The sequence below is a fragment of the Erpetoichthys calabaricus genome, chromosome 5, assembly GCF_900747795.2.
Source record: "Erpetoichthys calabaricus chromosome 5, fErpCal1.3, whole genome shotgun sequence".
Lineage (NCBI taxonomy): Eukaryota > Metazoa > Chordata > Cladistia > Polypteriformes > Polypteridae > Erpetoichthys > Erpetoichthys calabaricus.
In genome coordinates, this window is record NC_041398.2 from 248,594,546 (window position 1) to 248,616,271 (window position 21,726).

General features: G+C 41.9%; 2 protein-coding genes across 4 annotated transcripts in view; one reads left to right on the plus strand and one right to left on the minus strand.

Annotated features, from left to right (window-relative positions):
• ucp1 (uncoupling protein 1) overlaps positions 1-3,125 on the plus strand; it is a 131,779-nt gene extending 128,654 nt beyond the window's left edge. For both annotated transcript variants that reach the window (XM_051928178.1, XM_028802751.2), the window contains exon 7: positions 2,362-3,125. In XM_051928178.1, coding sequence (XP_051784138.1) covers positions 2,362-2,476 — 115 coding nt within the window. In that variant the 3' untranslated portion in view covers positions 2,477-3,125. The remainder of the gene's footprint in view (positions 1-2,361) is intronic.
• Positions 3,126-7,124: 3,999 nt separating this feature from the next.
• Positions 7,125-21,726, minus strand: part of elmod2 (ELMO/CED-12 domain containing 2) — a 110,541-nt gene continuing 95,939 nt past the window's right edge. For both annotated transcript variants that reach the window (XM_051928177.1, XM_028802750.2), the window contains 2 exons: positions 21,457-21,590; positions 7,125-8,079 (listed from right to left, as the gene is read on the minus strand). In XM_051928177.1, the coding sequence (XP_051784137.1) occupies positions 7,922-8,079; positions 21,457-21,590 (292 nt within the window). In that variant the 3' untranslated portion in view covers positions 7,125-7,921. The remainder of the gene's footprint in view (positions 8,080-21,456; positions 21,591-21,726) is intronic.

Sequence of the window (21,726 nt, forward strand, 5' to 3'; positions counted from 1 at the left end):
ACTTAGTGTGATGAGAAAGTCACAAAATCAACTGGAATGTTCAAGCAAATTATAGAAACAAACCCAATCTAAATCCATTAATTAGTTCTCTCATGAAAATACAGTATATACTGTAGATCTATCTCTGTATCTATCTATATCTAATATATATATATCTAATATATTATATATATCTACAGGTGCTGGTCATAAAATTAGAATATCATGACAAAGTTGATTTATTTCAGTAATTCCATTCAAAAAGTGAAACTTGTATATTAGATTCATTCATTACACACAGACTGATGTATTTCAGATGTTTATTTCTTTTAATGTTGATGATTATAACTGACAACTAATGAAAGTCCCAAATTCAGTATCTCGGAAAATTAGAATATCAATTAAGACCAATGCAAAAAAAAAGGATTTTTAGAAATGTTGGCCAACTGAAAGGTATGAACATGAAAAGTATGAGCATGTACAGCACTCAATATTTAGTTGGGGCTCCTTTGGCCTGGATTACTGCAGCAATGTGGCGTGGCATGGAGTCGATCAGTCTGTGGCACTGCTCAGGTGTTAGGAGAGCCCATGTTGCTCTGATAGTGGCCTTCAGCTCTTCTGAATGGTTGGGTCTGGCGTATTGCATCTTCCTCTTCACAATACCCCACAGATTTTCTATGGGGTTAAGGTCAGGCTAGTTTGCTGGCCAATCAAGAACAGGGATACCATGGTCCTTAAACCAGGTACTGGTAGCTTTGGCACGGTGTGCAGGTGCCAGGTCCTGTTGGAAAATGAAATCTGCATCTCCATAAAGTTCGCCAGCAGCAGGAAGCATGAAGTGCTCTAAAACTTCCTGGTAGACGGCTGTGTTGACCTTGGACCTCAGAAAACACAATGGACCAACACCAGCAGATGACATGGCACCCCAAACCATCACTGACTGTGGAAACTTTACACTGGACCTCACGCAACGTGGATTCTGTGCCTCTCCTCTCTTCCTCCAGACTCTGGGACCTTGATTTCCAAAGGAAATGCAAAATTTACTTTCATCAGATAACATAAGTTTGGACCACTCAGCAGCAGTCCAAAGGCGAGATGCTTCTGACGCTGTCTCTTGTTCAAGAGTGGTTTGACACAAGGAATGCGACAGCTGAAACCCATGTCTTGCATACGTCTGTGTGTGGTGGTTCTTGAAGCACTGACTCCAGCTGCAGTCCACTCTTTGTGAATCTCCCTCACATTTTTGAATGGGTTTTGTTTCACAATCCTCTCCAGGGTGCGGTTATCCCTATTGCTTGTCCACTTTTTTCTACCACATCTTGTCCTTCCCTTCGCCTCTCTATTAATGTGCTTGGACACAGAGCTCTGTGAACAGCCAGCCTCTTTAGCGATGACCTTTTGTGTCTTGCCCTCCTTGTGCAAGGTGTCAATGGTCGTCTTTTGGACAACTGTCAAGTCAGCAGTCTTCCCCATGATTGTGTAGCCTACAGAACTCGACTGAGAGACCATTTAAAGGCTTTTGAGTTCATTAGCTGATTAGAGTGTGGCACCAGGTGTCTTCAATATTGAACCTTTTCACAATATTCTAATTTTCTGAGATACTGAATTTGGGACTTTCATTAGTTGTCAGTTATAATCATCAACATTAAAAGAAATAAACATTTGAAATACATCAGTCTGTGTGTAATGAATGAATCTAATATACAAGTTTCACTTTTTGAATGGAATTACTGAAATAAATCAACTTTGTCATGATATTCTAATTTTATGACCTGTATATCTATATCTATATCCAATATCTATATATATGGAAGCGAAGGTCTGTGATATAATAGAGAGACAGAGAGATATTGGAGCCCTTCAGCTGTTCCTTATGTGCATGCGGGTGACAGGAGCTAAACTTTTACGCTTTGCCGCAAATTACAATACGACTTATTTGTGTACAGCCCAGAATCATACAAGGACTGCCGCAGTGGGCTTTAACAGGCCCCCCCAGCCTTGACTCTCTAAGAAGACATAAAACTTCAAAAACAGTCTCAACAAAAGGCAATTCAGAGAGAGAGTCCCCCTTTCCAGGCAGGCTGGGCATGCAGTGGCTGTCAAGTTCAATTAAATGCACATCACGTTGCTCCTCACTACTACCGTTAAAACTATAATGTGGCTCGTCAAATCAACTGTTTGCTTTTTGTATTTCTGTTACATTTTTATTTATTAATCAATCTGCACTTTATATTGCAATTTGCACCATTTGTCCCACCAGAAGATGATTTACGTTGTAAAAAGCAAGCAAGAATACGACCGACCCACGTCAAGGATGCCCTTACAATGACAGCTTGTGACGTTCCTAATGATTTTGTTTTTGTCGTGTCTTCCTTTTTCAAGGTTTGTCCCGTCATTCCTGAGGCTGGGCTCCTGGAACATTGTGATGTTTGTGTCTTACGAACAACTGAAGCGAGCCATGATGAAGTCCAAGCAGTCCGTGGAATACGTAGCGTGAAGACGGGCTGTCGGCAGAATCTGACTGTCCTGCTAGAATTTGATCCAAACAGACGCACAGGGACGGACTTAAAACAGAACAAAAACAAAAAACGTTTCGATTTAGACCACGTTAGAAATTAAAAATTCTGAGGACGGGCCAGAAAAGATCCATAAGCACTTTCAATCCCCCGCGTCATTCGGAGCCGGTAGTGGAGTAGATAATCAGCACCCTGGTCCTGCCTGGATGTGTTTGTTTGAACCTGAGATGGGAAACGGACAGTGGAGACGAGTGAAGACGCGAGGCCATCTTCATATTACAGGAGACGGAGCGAGACCACAAAGCACTTTAAGGGGACTGCAGGAAGGTGGGTGTCACCTGGTGGGCAGGCTGGCTGACCACAGTTACACAGTATAATTAGCCGCTGGCCTGACAGTCACCATTCTGATCTTCCTGTGACCACCAACCAGTCACAAAGATGAGACTAACAACAGGCAAGTCATACGCGAGCCAAAGGTCTGCGTCTCGTTTTCATCCGACACGACGGTAAAGCACTGCAGTGTTTAATTATCATCCTTATTCAAGGCTTTAAAACGTGAAAAACAAAACTCTAACCTGATATTTATTTATTCATACAGTGAGTGAATAATAAAAAAAATATTTATACAAATATCACTGGTTTCTTTTGTGTTTTTTCAAATTAAACAAATTAATATGGCGGTTAAGCAGCACTGCTTGGATTCAGAGTGACAATTCAAACAACCCGTAATACGACGAGGCAGCCATTGGCGCCAAGAGAATTCAAAAAGCAAAAAACACTGAAATAACCAAAAAGTGCGGTCACAAATGATTCTGATTGGTGGTCAGAAAATAAGGACTTGGCAGACCCTGACTCTGAATGGGCAGCGCCAAGTCTGTCTTTAATATTTTTCTAACTTCATCAGTGCAAATCCGAATCTGTTCATCAGAGAGTCGCAGTCAGGGCAGCTGATGGAGCGGTCCTTATGGATGACACTGCAGTTGTGACCCGCTGGGCTGGCTATTTTGAGCAGCTGTTTGAACCTCATCCTCCGGTCAGGACGTTGGACACCTTTGGGTCTGCAGTTCTTGAGGCTGATCCTCCAATTAGCTGTGAACCCCCCCAGTCTCACTGAGATGGCACAGGTGGTGAACCAGCTGAGGGTAGGGAAGGCTGCAGGGATCTGTGGTATCCGGGGTGAACTTCACTAGGTTGGTGGTCAGGCTGTCCTCCTGGTATTGCAATCTATCTCTGCTTCCATTTGGGAGACGGGCATCATCCTAACATTCTGGAAAATGGGAATTGTCATCCCTATCTGATCACCTGGATTACGGCAACTAAGGGTAACACTGCCCTTGGTGCTGGGTAAGGTCCTCACTAGGGTCATTTTCAATAGGATCTGTGATCACTTGTTCACCTACCAGCTAACGGAGTAGTCTGGTTTTATGCCTAAGAAGTCGACCATTGACCACATCCTGGCACTGAGGGTTCTCAGGGAGTGCAAATGCGAATATCAGCAGAGTTTCTTGGCAGCCTTTGTCGAGTTTCGTAAGGCGTTGGACTCAGTTGATCGAGCTGCCTTGTGGGACATCCTGAGACTTCACGGGATCCCCTCAAGGTTGCTGGCTATCATGGCCGGCATGTACACTGGGACTGTGAGTGCTGTGGAAAGCGGAGGTGGAACCTCTGTGTTTTTTCCCCAGTTCATTCTGCGGTCCGACAGCGGTGTGATCTGCTCCTACTCTGCTCAGTGCTTGCATGGACTGAGTTTTGGGCAGAGACGTGAGGTCCAGTGGCTGTGGGGCAGTGAAGAGAGATTCACTTATCATGACTTTACTGATGATGCGTCAATGGAGGCTCTGTTCAGGGGTCTCGAGAGACTGAGTGAGGAGTCCGAGTGTCTGGGCTTGCGGGCGTTTAAGTGTCCTGATAAAAACAAGAGCCAGGCCTTTAATGACCTCTTGGGCACAGCAATCAGCAGTGTGTCTGTCTGTGGAGAGAGTGTCGACCTCGTCATTGAGAGGTTTACTCACCTCGGCAGTGACATTCATGTCTCTGGTGACACTTCCTATGAAGTCAGTAGACAGCTTGGGACAGCATGGGGGGGGAATCATGAGGTTGCTGGAAAGGGGTGTGTGACGCTCCTGATATCTCAGCAAAAGAATGAAGGTCCAAGTTTTTAGAGTCGTTTGCGAGACACGGACGCTATATCCAATGACCTGAAATGAGGACTGGACTCTTTCATGTGTGTCTCTTCCTTGGGTCCCGCTGGTTTGAATTTGTGCTGCTCACGGAGTCCCGAATGAAGCACATTACTTGCACTGTGAGTAAGCGTCACTTATAATAATAATTCTTTACGACACAATGGCCATGTAGAGCGATTCCCTGAAGGCAATCAGACTCATTGTCGAGGACCCGAGTGACTGGACCAGGCCAAGGGGACGCCCACATAACACCTGGCTGCAGCAGAAACAGGGTCATTTCTGGAGGTGGTGACTGGACCACGTGTCTGCATCGGGGGTTGCCAACCAGGATCCTGACCTGTTTCATCGTGTGGTGGGTGCAGCAACATGCTGTACCAGTGCAGGCTCCTCAACCTCACCTGACCTGCTGGAAGGAGAGCAAATGCCTGAAGTGTGCGTGACTCTATTCATTTTGTGGTCTTTACTGCCATCTAGTGGATGAAAGCAAACAAACCACTATAAGCAACTTTTGCTTAGGTTGACAAATATTCTTATGGCTCCTGACATCAAGTTTTGTTGCCATACAATTCATCCGGAAAGTATTCCCAGCGCTTCATCACTTTCTCCACATTTTGTTATGTTACAGCCTTATTCCAAAATGGATTCAATTCATTTTTTTCCTCAGAATTCTACACACAACACCCCATAATGACAACGTGAAAAAAGTTTACTTGGGATTTTTGCAAATGTATTAAAAATAAAACAATTGAGAAATCCCATGTACATAAGTATTCACAGCCTTTACTATGAAGCTCAAAATTGAGCTCAGGTCCATCCTGTTTCCCCTGATCATCCTTGAGATGTTTCTGCAGCTTCATTGGAGTCCACCTGTGGTCAATTCAGTTGACTGGACATGATTTGGAAAGGCACACACCTGTCTATAGAAGGTCCCACAGTTGACAGTTCATGTCAGAGCACAAACCAAGCATGAAGTCAAAGGAATTGTCTGTAGACCTCCGAGACAGGATTGTCTTGAGGCAAAAATCTGGGGAAGGTCACAGAAACATTTCTGCTGCTTTGAAGGTCCCAATGAGCACAGTGGCCTCCATCATCCGTAAGTGGAAGAAGGTTGAAATCACCAGGACTCTTCCTAGAGCTGGCCGGCCATCTAAACTGAGCAATCGGGGGAGAAGGGCCTTAGTCAGGGAGGTGACCAAGAACCCGATGGTCACTCTGTCAGAGCTCCAGAGGTCCTCTGTGGAGAGAGGAGAACCTTCCAGAAGGACAACCATCTCCGCAGCAATCCACCAATCAGGCCTACATGGTAGAGTGGCCAGACGGAAGCCACTCCTTAGTAAAAGGCACATGGCAGCCCGCCTGGAGTTTGCCAAAAGGCACCTGAAGGACTCTCAGACCATGAGAAAGAAAATTCTCTGGTCTGATGAGACAAAGATTGAACTCTTTGGTGGGAATGCCAGGCGTCATGTTTGGAGGAAACCAGGCACCGCTCATCACCAGGCCAATACCATCCCTGCAGTGAAGCATGGTGGTGGCAGCATCATGCTGTGGGGATGTTTTTCAGTGGCAGGGACTGGGAGACTAGTCAGGATAAAGAGAAAGATGACTGCAGCAATGTACAGAGACATCCTGGATGAAAACCTGCTCCAGAGCGCTCTTGACCTCAGACTGGGGCGACAGTTCATCTTTCAGCAGGACAACGACCCTAAGCACACAGCCAAGATATCAAAGGAGTGGCTTCAGGACAACTCTGTGAATGTCCATGAGTGGCCCAGCCAGAGCCCAGACTTGAATCCGATTGAACATCTCTGGAGAGATCTTAAAATGGCTGTGCACCGACGCTTCCCATCCAACCTGATGGAGCTTGAGAGGTGCTGCAAAGAGGAATGGGCCAAACTGGCCAAGGATAGGTGTGCCAAGCTTGTGGCATCATATTCAACAAGACTTGAGGCTGGAATTGCTGCCAAAGGTGCATCGGCAAAGTATTGAGCAAAGGCTGTGAATACTTATGGACATGGGATTTCTCCGTTTTATTATTTTTAATAAATTTTCAAAAACCTCAAGTAAACTTTTTTCATGTTGTCATTATGGGGTGTTGTGTAGAATTGTGAGGAAAAAAATGAACTTAATCCATTTTGGAATAAGGCTGTCACATAACAAAATGTGGAATAAGTGATGAAGCGCTGGGAATACTTTCCGGATGCACTGTACAACTTAATGGTTGGGTGATACTTAAGTTTTCTCAAAGTGGTCACATCAGTCACCAACTTACCAACCCGAGTGGAAAGGGAATCGAGAAAAAGCAGAGCAGAGAGGAATTCTTACGTGAGTGTCTGGCCAACATGCAACACACCGTCACTCTCTGGATATCACAAATGAGCGTAGAAGTCTGTACGACAGGTGGGTATTGTTAACGAAGGAGACAAAAAATAAATTACATAAAAAAATCAAACAATAAAAATGTTTTATTATTTATAACGTGCAAATAAGAAAGCAATCTCAGCAAATATCCTAAAACATTTCAGTCTAGAAAGTGAGGCACACAACCACATGTTCGAGGCTCAACCAAAGATCAGAATATTTTCCCTGGCCGCGCGACTTTAACCATTTCAAATCCAAAACACATAACCAAGTGTTAAACCGTGAGAAACGCATGCAAACTCCAAAAGTGAACATTCTCTACCATTTTGAATTTTTCGTTAAATCTGTTCAGTGATCGATGCCATGATTAACGCCATGTGCTGCGGGCTCACGATTAAAAACAATAAATCGTATAAATGGCTTGTCTATTTTCTGCTCACTTACACGTATGTGGACCACTAATACCAAGGACTTATTCTACTGAATCAAACTTATTTTTTGCAAATGACTACGGGGTTTACAACAATGGGACTCCTACTCAGAAAAAAAAAAAAAAACAAATACAACAACTTGGTCAACGAGTCCTAGACGCCACAAACCGGAGACGGTGGTCCGCGCTACAAGGTAAAAGACTGAAGAGGAGCAAACTGAGTGTTCACATACTGTAGATGCTCTGAATCTGCGCCAAATTCAAAAGGAAAAAACGCTGCTTTTACAAAAGTAGTCAATAAAAAGAATAAAAAAAAGTTAAATGATTGTCTCATTATTAAGGCCGCATTTTAAAGTTTTAAATAAAATCGGATCCAAATAAATTATATACTTAAGAATTCAGATTTCAAGATGCATGATATTGCTGTAAATCGTACCCGATCAGACTTTCCAGCTTTAAATTTCAGAGTCCAAAGTCAAGACGAGCAGCACGCTGGGTTGCTGTAAGAGTCTTTTCACTTTCTCATGGAACTTTTCTCTGTACTGATTAAACAACATGATGCTTTCTGGTTCTTCTTGAAACCAAAATTTGTCAAATTCATACACCAGATAACCTGCAGAGGAAAAGAAGAAGGCAGGAAGTCACACAAAATCACTTTTACATTCACCTGTTTAACTGATCTTTGTGTTACGTGATCACACTACTTCACTTACTTCCATGATGGTGGCTGGATGTCTCCCAACGTAATGTTTTTCTTGTTCATTTATTCTCAAATTTTTCGACTACCATCATAAGATTATCACGATGCATTTCCTCCACTTCTCATTTTCAGTTTAGTTACATTGCATCCAGAAAGTATTCCCAGCGCTTCATCACTTTGTCCACATTTTGTTATGTTACAGCCTTATTCCAAAATGGATTCAATTCATTTTTTTTCCTTAGAATTCTACACACAACACCCCATAATGACAACGTGAAAAAAATTTACTTGAGGTGTTTGCAAATTTATTAAAAATAAAAAAACTGAGAAATCCCATGTCCATAAGTATTCACAGCCTTTGCTCAATACTTTGTCGATGCCCCTTTGGCAGCAATTCCAGCCTCAAGTCTTTTTGAATATGATGCCACAAGCTTGGCACACCTATCCTTGGCCAGTTTGGCCCATTCCTCTTTGCAGCACCTCTCAAGCTCCATCAGGTTGGATGGGAAGCGTCGGTGCACAGCCATTTTAAGATCTCTCCAGAGATGTTCAATCAGATTCAAGTCTGGGCTCTGGCTGGGCCACTCAAGGACATTCACAGAGTTGTCCTGAAGCCACTCCTTTGATATCTTGGCTGTGTGCTTAGGGTCGTTGTCCTGCTGAAAGATGAACTGTCGCCCCAGTCTGAGGTCAAGAGCGCTCTGGAGCAGGTTTTCATCCAGGATGTCTCTGTACATTGCTGCAGTCATCTTTCCCTTTATCCTGACTAGTCTCCCAGTCCCCACAGCATGATGCTGCCACCACCATGCTTCACTGTAGGGATGGTATTGGCCTGGTGATGAGCGGTGCCTGGTTTCCTCCAAACGTGACGCCTGGCATTCACACCAAAGAGTCCAATCTTTGTCTCATCAGACCAGAGAATTTTCTTTCTCATGGTCTGAGAGTCCTTCAGGTGCCTTTTGGCAAACTCCAGGTGGGCTGCCATGTGCCTTTTACTAAGGAGTGGCTTCCATCTGGCCACTCTACCATACAGGCCTGATTGGTGGATTGCTGCAGAGATGGTTGTCCTTCTGGAAGGTTCTCCTCTCTCCACAGAGGACCTCTGGAGCTCTGACAGAGTGACCATCGGGTTCTTGGTCACCTCCCTGACTAAGGCCCTTCTCCCCCGATCGCTCAGTTTAGATGGCCGGCCAGCTCTAGGAAGAGTCCTGGTGGTTTCGAACTTCTTCCACTTACGGATGATGGAGGCCACTGTGCTCATTGGGACCTTCAAAGCAGCAGAAATGTTTCTGTAACCTTCCCCAGATTTGTGCCTCGAGACAATCCTGTCTCGGAGGTCTACAGACAATTCCTTTGACTTCATGCTTGGTTTGTGCTCTGACATGAACTGTCAACTGTGGGACCTTCTATAGACAGGTGTGTGCCTTTCCAAATCATGTCCAATCAACTGAATTTACCACAGGTGGACTCCAATGAAGCTGTAGAAACATCTCAAGGATGATCAGGGGAAACAGGATGGACCTGAGCTCAATTTTGAGCTTCATGGCAATGGCAGTGAATACTTATGGACATGGGATTTCTCAGTTTTTTTATTTTTAATAAATTTGCAAAAATCTCAAGTAAACTTTTTTCACGTTGTTATTATGGGGTGTTGTGTGTAGAATTCTGAGGAAAAAAATGAATTTAATCAATTTTGGAATAAGGCTGTGACATAACAAAATGTGGAAAAAGTGATGAAGCGCTGGGAATACTTTCCGGATACACTGTATTTGATGAATTGTAACTCTGACAACAGATTTGGATGGTAAGTCCAAAAGTGTCATTATTGGCCCTTAAGGCTACGTCCACACAACAACACTTTGTTTAAAAATTCCACTTTTAAATGAAAAATGATCTTCGGCCACACAAATGTTTTTACATCATCTACAAAAGTATCCATGTCTATTCTGAAATGTGGTGTAAAATTTTGTATATACATTTTGAATGTCTTTATTTGTAACTTACACAAAGAAAATGTGATATTAGTGCTACATTATTGATAAGAATAGCAATGGTTTGATGGTAGTCAAGAGTTACACCATGGGTGGAAAAGCGCAAAAGGCAACTAAGTCAACTCCAAAGGTGTGAAGAGGGACCACAAATGTTGGCGTGTGAACAGTTTATGCAGTGGCTCATGTGCTCTCATTTGGGCACAAGTGGTTGTACTGGCACCTGTGGTATGTTACCCTTCAAACTGTACAGCTGCATATGCTTAAATGGATAGTTTGGGACAGGGGTCTAATTAGCACTTAGACACAAAACCAGTACAGATTAAGGAAAGAATTCACACAATTCACTGGGCTAGTTTAGTGGAAGGTGTGGATGACATATGAAGACTGCAGAAAGCTCAAGAAACAGACGAAGCAGCGCCAGAGCAGATGTAAGTCATTAGGTGCACATCCAAGTTTGAAATAAAGAAGACATGTAATGGACAAATGATCACACACAACTTTTAACACTGGAAAAGCAATCACTGCAACGCAAAACACAAATTGTACAAGAAATTCCTCAAACAATTAAGACTGTTTAATTATATTATAAAGACATTGTACAAAAGATTTATCAGGGGTGGAGTGTTGTGGTGTGAAATTTTGTATAGGAGTAGATAAATATTTTGTATGTCTTTATTTGCAACTTAGACAAAGTAATGTCATATTAATGTTACATTATTGATAAGAACAGCAATGGTTTAATGGTTAAGAAGCACCCCCAAGTCTTTAGGACGGAGTCTTTCTAATTTTATGACAGGGTTGGGTGTTTCTCTGCAGGACTCTTTCAATCAACTCCCACAGGCAAGCCAGACTACCCAGCAGGCAAGAATCAGCTCAACAAATGGCTTTGGGCGCAGGTGTGAAAGGTATTGTGTGTCCCCCCATTGGTCTGAAGTATGGCTGTTTGGGATTGGGGGTTGAATCAGAGGCTATTCTGTGTCATGGCACCCTATTGGCTGTAGTATTTGAACAGAGAATGCATAAATTCAGTTGCTTTACCATTCCCTATTTCTCTTACACCACCATCATGAAGAAGCATCTCAAACACCATGGACTGAAAAGAAGACCACTCTGAGAAACACAACGCGACAGCCATATTGAGACAGGCATGTGGCCTGTTCTTAAGAAAGCTGCCTAAAAATGATGACTTAACTAAAGACAATTAAACTAACTGCAAGTCTGTGTGCCACCTAACACTACACCAACATTTATCAGGTTGTATGGTTGCCAATATTCACTTGTACTTTGCTTATTGTTATTATGTTATGAATCTTATCAATAGTACATTATTTAAAGTTGTAACTTTACTCCTGCTTGTCTTTTACTCTATGGAATTGTCTGAAGTTATAGATGTAGAAGGCAAGGTGGGAAGAAGCTACAAAGTACAATACTTTATAAACAGTGGTAAGTTTATGGGATTTGAGACATTCTGACAAAGGTTATATATTAAAAACTAGACAAAGAGCCTGTTTCAACAATGTAAGATGAACTGGGCACGAGTGGAATAGTAAGTAATAAGTATAAGCACCACAGACCTGATATAGGTGTATTGAATGAATGCGTAATTAGGCCTCGAGCTGTAGTCAAAATCACCCTTCAGGCCTCTAGAGCTTTAATCGAAGTCGCCTTTCTCTTCAAATTTTCACGGCCGTAAATCCGCCGCCTGCCGCGATGTCGGTCTCGTAAGGTTTTTCGGACAGCTGCGCAGAAGGCGACTGCGCATTCGTCTTCGGACAGACGTGAGTGAGTGAGTAGGCTGGTGAATTATATATAAGATACAAAAGGGGAAAGTAGAGTAATAGAGAATTCTACCAAGACAAAACAGACGTAGAATTCTGTCTACACTGGGATTTCATATATCAGGCAGAAAAACCTTGAAGGGATAGTGTAGTGAATAATTCAAAGATTTCCCCATGTCAAGTTAATGCGAAAATGAAGGTCTTCAGATCTGGCAATGGGTGTCCTGTCGTTAAATCACAACAAATGTCAAAGTAACAAACAAAAAAAGTGCTTAGCTTGACATTCACTCGCGAAAGGATTGATTACAATCAGTCCACAGCACCTGGAATGCATCCTGTGCCAAACATCATTTGTAAAAGTAACTAAATTAAATAAATGAATGTATGCATGTGTCTATGTCTTCACCTTACTGCATTGTGCTTTCAGGTCTCTCTCTGCCCTGTCATATTGTGAACTCGCCTGCATTCGACACCCATCCACTTCATTAACACTAGAATTACTAGAGCCTACGAAAAAACTCGTAGATCCTTGAAGCTTTTGTGAAAGTGTTTATTTGATCTTTGGAACTCCGGCTTTACACATTCTATAGTTTATGCCTTCATTTTGTAACATTTATTACTAAAATATGAAAAAGTATCTGTTTTAACAATGTGTTTACACAGATTACTGTAGAAACGGAATACACATGAAATGCGTGTGTTCCAAATAACGATCTATTATTTCCACTCTAAAACTCCACTTCACTCCCAGATAATCAATCAAGGCATGAGCTGGGAGAAGTTCGTGCACGTTCTAAGTTGGAGGGGGGATGGAATAGCCGGCTGCTGGCAGCTTGTCTTTTATCAGCACATTTAGAGGACAAAGGATGCTGGCAGAGAGGTGTCAACGGATTTAAGAAGCGATTTAAGGTGGGACGGATTTACGAGTTTTTTCGTAGGCTCTAGTAATTCTAGTGTTATGTGCCATGTTATTAATTTGGCTGCAGAATGTGCTCCTCCTTACAAAACAGATTAGGTTGATGTAATAAACATTGATTACAGTTATTTACAATCTGATTTTCACGAGACTGTGAATTTTGCACTACAACGATTACACCGTCAGCTGAGGGATTTATCATAAAACTGTAGTGACTGGCAAGTAATTTGCTTTTTATGCATGTATGCAGCATTCAAACTTTACAAAACACAATTTAGATAGTGTTCTTGACAGAGTCTGGGAAGACCCCCTGTATCTAATAATGAATTTACTTTCTTAAGACTGCTGTTGTTAAAACCCTGCTCAAGAAAAATTTTAGACCCATTTCTAACCTGCCTAGAAGAGGCCGACATTATGCAGCTAAATGGCCACCTCGATAAACATTCTGTTCTTGACAAGGTTCAGTCGGGTTTTAGAACAAATCGCAGTACAGCTGCACTCGTTAAAATAGTAAAAGACTTGCAGTAGTTAATACAACCACTGCAGCCCTCCAGGACTGACTTTGCCCACCCGTGTTGTAATGTGTGCAATCGAATAAGGGCCGCAAAATAATCACGAGCCCATCCGAGCACGATCAGAGCATCACTTTCAGAAAATTACGTTTATGCCCGTTAACTTATGCCCCCCCAGCCCACAGCCTCTGTCTCAAATTAGTGTGAATAAATCACTCCTGCAAGCAAACTACGATACTTAACGCGATGAGAAAAGCCGCAAAATCAACCGGAATGTTTTACGCAAATTATAGAATAAATCTGTTAAGTAGTTCTCTTGTTCGCTAACTAAGCAAAGGTAAGGTACGCCCCGAGGCTGGAACATGAGTGAGGAGGGTCCCGCACCCCTCCGCCCGCTGCATCTCTCTTGGAGTCGCGCAAATAATAATAATAATAATAATAATTCATTACATTATATAGCAAATAAATCAGTACCACAAGTGAACTATGATACTTAGTGTGATGAGAGAGGCCGCAAAATCAACCAGAATGTTCAAGCAAATTATAGAAAAAAAAACCAATATAAATCCGTGAAGTAGTTCTCTCGTGAAAAGCAGACAGACACACAGACAGACAGACGTTGGATTTTACATATACTGTATAGAGATTACATCTTGCTAAAGATTTAAGGCCATTCATTGTCACAAATATACAAAAATAAGGAAGGGGGCAAATACTTTTTCAAGGCACTGCGGACCCTCATTTGAATTGTGGGTGGGGCGCCCACACCATGGAAGTTCTCTTCTCATGTTCACAGTTTTCCGCCTCAGTCCAGACACCTGCCATTATGTTGAATGGTCTGGAAGGAAGGATTTTAGAGGCGACGGCCATTTTGCACCGAAATCGACTGGTGCCCACTTCATGGCTAGGGAATCATATTGAAAAACAGCAGACTCGTTTACTTGAAAGTCTAAATTTAAGAAACTGAATGTATGAAGAGATCTTTTTTATATCACAGTAAAACCGGGTGAATAGGTCTTGGTAAATAAAATTTTATTAACCACTTGCCAGAGTGCACAGACGTCAAATAAGCACAAAGCTCTGCTGCAGTTGCACATTCTTAGGTTCAAACAGACTAAATTGCGACTTTAGGCTCTGGGTACATATTGTGCTTGTGTGAGGTGTTATATCACAAACAGTTTATTGAACTATAAACTTGTGTACCAAGTTCACACAGTTAAGAATCACAATCAATCAAGATCAAAGTACAAAGAAGTTCAGTTTCAACTACAAAATAAACAGCACTTGTAAGGCTGCTGAACTTAACAAAAAATACAAGATAGAAAATAAAAATTTAGAGATTAATGGGATTTACACACACATCCATCCATAGTCTGAATTTGCTTACTCTGTGGGAAACTGGAGGCAACCAGGGCACAAGGCACCAACCAGTCCATTGCAGAACACACAACCACATTTATTGCCAACTTAGTGATGGTGGCACAGCGGCTAGGGATCTGTGCCAGCAATCTGAAGGTCGCCGGTTCAAATCCCGTAAATGCCAGAAGTGACTCTATTCCGCTGGTCATAGTACAGAAACGGCACCAACGTGGGTTGTGAATGACATTCTGATATCCTCTGAAGATGGAAACTTCAACTTCACTGTAATGATGTTGTTAGACTTAAGCGCAGCATCAAACCACCTACACCTGAACACCAGCAAAACCAAGGAGCTGGTGGAGGATTTCAGGAGGCCCAGGCCCCTCATGGACCCCGTGATCATCAGAGGTGACTGTGTGCAGAGGGTGCAGACCTATAAATACCTGGGAGTGCAGCTGGATGATAAACTGGACTGGACTGCCAATACTGATGCTCTGTGCAAGAGAGGACAGAGCCGACTATACTTCCTTAGAAGACTGCCGTCCTTCAACATCTGCAATAAGATGCTGCAGATGTTCTATCAGACGGTTGTGGCGAGCGCCCTCTTCTACGCGGTGGTGTGCTGGGTAGGCAGCATAAAGAAGAGGGACGCCTCACGCCTGGACAAACTAGTGAGGAAGGCAGGCTCTATTGTAGGCATGGAACTGCACATCTGTGGCAGAGCGATAGGCGTTGAGCAGAATCCTGTCAATCATGGAGAATCCACGGCATCTACTGAACAGGATCATCTCCAGACAGAGGAGCAGCTTCAGCGACAGACTGCTGTCACCGTCCTGTTCCACTGACAGACTGAGGAGATCGTTCCTCCATCACACTATGTGACTCTTCAATTCCACCCGGGGGGGTAAACGTTAACATTATACAAAGTTATTGTCTGTCTGTATACCTACATTGTTATCACTCTTTAATTTAATATTTTCTTTATCAGTATGCTGCTGCTGGAGTATATGAATTTCCCCTTGGGATTAATAAAGTATCTATCTATCGGACACCATTGACCATTCTATTTTACTGCACAGGCTAGAAAATTATGTTGGGCTTACAGGCACCGTGCTCACTTGGTTTAGTTCTTATTTATCAAATCAATTCCAATATGTACAGAAATGTGCTGACAGGACTCCATCATTATACACAGAAGTTCAATATGGTGTCCCGCAGGGCTCAGTACTGGGACCGTCACTGTTTTCACTTTACATGCTTCTACTGGGATCTCTTATTAGGAAACATAATGTTAATTTTCACTCATATGCAGATGACACCCAGTTATACCTTTCTTTTAGATCAAATTATGTTTCTCCGATGTTGTCTTTAATTAATTGTGTTAGTGAATTAAAGGAGTGGATGGATATGAACTACTTGTCTTTAAACACAGATAAAACAGAGATGTTAATTGTTGGAGGGAATGACGCTGATCACAACAATATTCTGTCATAATTTAACTCAGTTGGAATCCCCATTAACTTTACTGAATCAGCCTGCAATCTAGGAGTTATCATTGAGGCTAGCATGTCATTTAAAGCGCATATTACAAAGTTGTCCAAATCCTGTTTCTTCCATCTTAAACATGTTGGAAAATGAAGGTGCTTTCTAAATAAACAGGATTCTGAGAAATTAATTCATGCCTTTATTTCTAGTCAGATTGACTACTGCAATGCGGTGTTCACTGGATGTTCAAACTGTTCTTTATACAGCCTCCAGTTAATCCAAAATGCTGCTGCAAGAATTATTACAAGAACAAGAAAATACGAACACATAACTCCAGTTCTAAAATCCTTACACTGGCTCCCAGTTAATTTTAGGGCAGATTTCAAAATCCTCCTTTCAACATATAAAGCATTAAATGGCCAAGGTCCGGCTTACTTGTCTGAACTTATCATGACTTACAAACCAGAGTGCACATTCAGATTTCAAGATGCCAGCTTGCTTAGGATTCCAAGGATTAATAAAATAACGGTGGGAGGTCGAGCTTTTAGTTACAGGGCCCCTGAACTGTGGAATGGTCTGCCTGCTCCTATAAGAGATGCCCCTTCAGTCTCAGCCTTTAAATCCCAGTTGAAGACTCACGACTTCAGTTTAGCACACCCTGACTAGAGCTGCTGATTAACTGTACAGACTGCACCTCTGTTGTTAGTCATTAGCACTAAAACATAAGTAACATGATCATTATAATTTGTTACTAACCCTCACCTATTCTGTTTCTCTTCTCGGTACTCAAATGTACTCAACTCGGCCCACCTGCCAAGTTGTTTTGCCTGCCTAAGGTAAAGTCATCTCTGATGGAGGATCGCAGGAATCGTGGGGTAGAGGGGTCCTTTCATTGGATAGGCTCGCCTAGCGCTGTTTCAGCTGTGGAATGGCCGAATGGGGGATGCAGCTTGATGGCTGAGGTCTCCAGGACTCTAAACAAATCCAAATCATATGATGTGATATCATCTACTGTTAAATTCTGCTTTGTACTTGTAAAATTTTTATTTTTATACTGTACTGAGGATTTGTTCTGTTCTGTGTATTGTATTGCCTCTTTGCGTCTCTGCCACTTGCGTTGTGAAAAGGGGGGCTGAACGCACCCCAAGGAGACATGGAACTCCTTCGAAACCCCCTCTTAAGCGGTGATACCATGGGAAACAAATACAGCTTTTTTTATACCTCCTCTTTGCTCGATCAGCTGCTGGCTTGCTGTTGCTGCCATGTCTTGTGACCTGCATCTCACATGGCGCTCCGAACATTTAAAAGCCTGTACAGCAGCTGTCCTACTCTTTGGCTTTTATTTCCAGCCTGAGGCCTGGTTAAATCTCTTGGCACAACGTCTTGCCTCGCGGGATGACAGTTCTTGATATTTTTTAGTTTATAATTTAAAAATGGAAAAAGAATCTGTAAATCTAACAACATCACATTAAAGTTTGATAAATTCTGAAAAGAATGATCCCAAACATATATATGTAGGTTTTAAAATAAGCCAGATTTGAAGCGTGACAAAAAACATGACATAAAAGTGTCACATAAAATTGTTGCACTTTTAGGTTTAGAATTTTATATATATATTATATTATTATTATATATATATATATATACATATATATTATATATATACATATATAATATATATATACATATATAATATATATATATATATATATATATAATATATATATATATATATATATATATATATATATATATATATATACAGTGGAACCTCGAGATACGAGCACCTCTGTATACGAAAAATTCAAAATACGAGGAAAGTATGAGTGAAAAATTCAGCTCTAAATACGAGCATTGGTTCGCGTAACGAGCCACGAGCCAGGCTGTGGGTATAGCTCGCGGCTTAGCAAGGGGGCGTGGTAGCAGTTGCGAGCCGCGATCTGCGGTGTCTGCGTTTCTCACTTAAGTACACAGGTGGGAAACTGCCCACATCCATGATTGTTCCTGTGGCTGATGGGCTGCAGCTGCCATGTCCTCCCCGCATATATAGAGAAGCGCGAGCCGGTTAAGGGGGAGAAAAAGTAAAAGAAAAGAAAGAGAGAGAGAAAGAGAGAGAGAGAGAGAGAGAGAGAGAGAGAGAGAGAGAGAGAGGCAGGCAGGCAGGCGAGTGCAGGCTCGCGTGTAGCTGAACAGGCGAGCCAAACAGCTGAAGCAGGACGGTGTAGAGAAGGTCAGCTGCATTAAGAGTGTCTCGCCTGTTGCAGAGCCCGCAGGTCAGACGCTAACAGAGAAGAAGCACCGGCGATTGTCATCTGTTTTTTAAAGACGGCATCCTTTTGACGTTTTAACCTCGTGTTAAAGGATTGTTATTCTTGTGTATTGTAAACCTCCACTTCACAACTGTTTTAAGGATTATTTATTTAAAGATTTATTGAATGCTCTACTGCACTTTGGACACCTGTTTTGATTCTTTTAATAATCAGTTATATTATTTACCAGTGTTATTTATTAAAGGTAGACTACAGTATATATAATTTATCAGTGTTATTTGTTAGGAAAATTGATTTTTATGTTAATATATTTGGGGTGCAGAACAGATTAACTGGATTTCCATTATTTTCAATGGGGAAGTTTGTTCTAGATACGAGAAATTCGCTATACAAGCTCAGTGCTGGAACGAATTAAACTCGTATCTAGAGGTTCCACTATATATATATATATATATATATATATATATATATACAGATAGATAGATAGATAGATAGATATATCTTATATATAAATGCCTACACGTGGAAGTGTGTGTCTGTCTGTCTGTCCAGCCTGGAAGTAAGAGGTGGAGTTGGGTAAGGGCTACTGAGGAAACAGAAAAGTCACTTAGAAGCTAATAACACAAGTGAGGTGAGCACGTCAGCAAAACAAAACCTCTGTAGAAAGACAACGTCACTTAGCCGCTACCATTGGCAAAACGGTACCCTTTTACTTTTCCTCCTGCCGCTAATACACAAGTGATGTGAGTACGTTGGCAAAATTAATCCTCCGAGGAGAGAGATGCCCAGAGTAGTTCCTTTCAATTACCTGACATCTCTACATTTCAATTTTTTTTCTGACGATTTCAATAGTTTCAGGGTGGCACGGTGGCGCAGTGGTAGCGCTGCTGCCTCGCAGTAAGGAGACCTGGGTTTGCTTCCCGGGTCCTCCCTGCATGGAGTTTGCATGTTCTCCCCGTGTCTGCATGGGTTTCCTCCGGGTGTTCCAGTTTCCTCCCACAGTCCAAAGACATGCAGATTAGGTGCATTGGCGATCCTAAATTGTCCCCAGTGTGTGCTTGATGTGTGGGTGTGTGTGCCCTGCAGTGGGCTGGCGCCCTGCCCGGGGTTTGTTTCCTGCCTTGCGCCCTGTGTTGGCTGGGATTGGCTCCAGCAGACCCCCATGACCCTGTGTTAGGATATAGCGGGTTGGATAATGACTGACTGACTGATTTCAATAGTTTCTAGGACTACAGGCTTTTTACAATACGGGTTACACAGCTAGTATATACACACACACACACGTACACTGGCTAGGAAAAGTATGTGAACCTTTAGGAATCGTCTGGTTTTTTGCGTTAATTGGTGATAACATATGATCTGCTCTATCTTTATCTAAGTCAGAAGTATAGACATAAACAACATGCTTAAGCTATTAACACCTAAACAATAATCTTTCATTTATTTATTAAACACACCCATTAAACACTCAGTTCATGGTGGACTGTGAAAATGATTACAGACGCAGTACACACGCAAACAGTGTGCACGATATGCTCCTTAGCCTTTCTCACAGTGAGTATAAAAGGTGCCTGCAAAGGGAGCCTCTTTGATTGACTGATAGCAGTTAGTGGACTCCAAATCAACAAGGTAATTAAAAAGGCAGGCTCAGGTATGGGACACACTCTGGACCCTCTAGAGGTAGCTGAATGAAGAGAAAACTGAGTGCCATTAAGAACAAAGCTGCACATCCACTCTCTGACTCACTAACACATAGGACTTTGAGCCAACAAATTATTCAGCAGAAGCGTGTTAAGAAACACAACTGGGGCTCCTTTATACTAATAGGCAATACACATGTATAGCGCCTCACTGGGACTGTGAAGTCAGAAGTTTAATTTTCTTTTTTAGTTTTCTTCCTTTTTAGTTATTCTGGTGTGTTCTGACCATAGTGTGTATGCTTCTAGGAGTTGTGATCAAAAAATACAGTGAATATTTTAAAAAAGAAACGTTTATTTCAGTAAAAGATTTACAACAACTACTAGTCACCCTCAAAATACTCTCCTCCTCCACTTCGAATGCACTTATCCCAATGCTCCTGACACTTTGGGAAGCAGCTCTGGAAGTTTCCTTTCGAGAGTGTCTTTAGTTGGGCTGTCGTAGCTGCCTGGATGTTCTCAATGGATTGAAATCGTTTTCCTTTCACGGTCATTTTCAATTTAGAGAACAGCCAGAAGTCACACGGTGCCAGATCCGGCGAATAAGGTGGATGCAGACACAGTGTAATGTCTTTATTTGACAGAAATTGTCGTACTAGAAGGGATGTGTGAAAAGGACCATTGTCATCATGAAGAATGAAACCGTTTCAACATTATCCTCGGCTATTGATGTTGAAGGATGTCCTGATCTTTTCTCGTCTTCAACCGAGTCAGATCCATTACGAAATCAATCAAACCACTTGTAACCAAACAGTCTTATTTGTCGGGGCAGTGTCACCATAAACCGATTTTAACATCTGATGGGTTTCCTGAGCTTTTTGCAATTTGAAAACAAAATTTCATGTTAATGCGTTGCTCGATATTCATTACTAACGACAAACTTGAAAAACACAAACGACTGACGGTATCAAACAAAGTTGAAACTTGTCACAAACTCGGCTCCAGGATGGACCAGTTAGAACCTGCAGTGAATTGTTCTGTGTTCCTCTTGGATGATGCTCTGCATCAACATTCACTGTACTTTTTGATCACACCTCATACTTTCGTACATATTTTTTTAATGAGTTTCTGTAAAATTTCTACCTAGGGACAAAATAAGTTCTATGTATCTTGGGGACCAAATATGCCCCAGAAAAATGGATGGCAGCCATAAGTCCAGCTCATAGACTTTGATAAAAGGGAGAATTGTGGAAAAAATGTACAAGAAAAAAATGACAAAGAAAACACTTTGTTGATAACAGACAGAATCTTTACACTATGTTCAAAGTCAGCTGATACTCACTATAAAATCTTTGGAAATGTTCCAGCTGGGGACTACCTGGTACCAAATTATAGAAATGAGGCTTGAGAGCTCCACTTGACAGCAAACTATAAGCCATCTCTGTGAGATTTATTCCAACAATTGCATAAGAATATCTGAAAATGCAGAAAATTCACAAGGTTAAAAAAACACCTTGAAATAACTCTTGTAAAAACATACAAATACCAGGACTGCTTATTTTCAGAGCAAAAGGTACAATTCATGGTTTATTGATTACTCAATAGTCAAAAT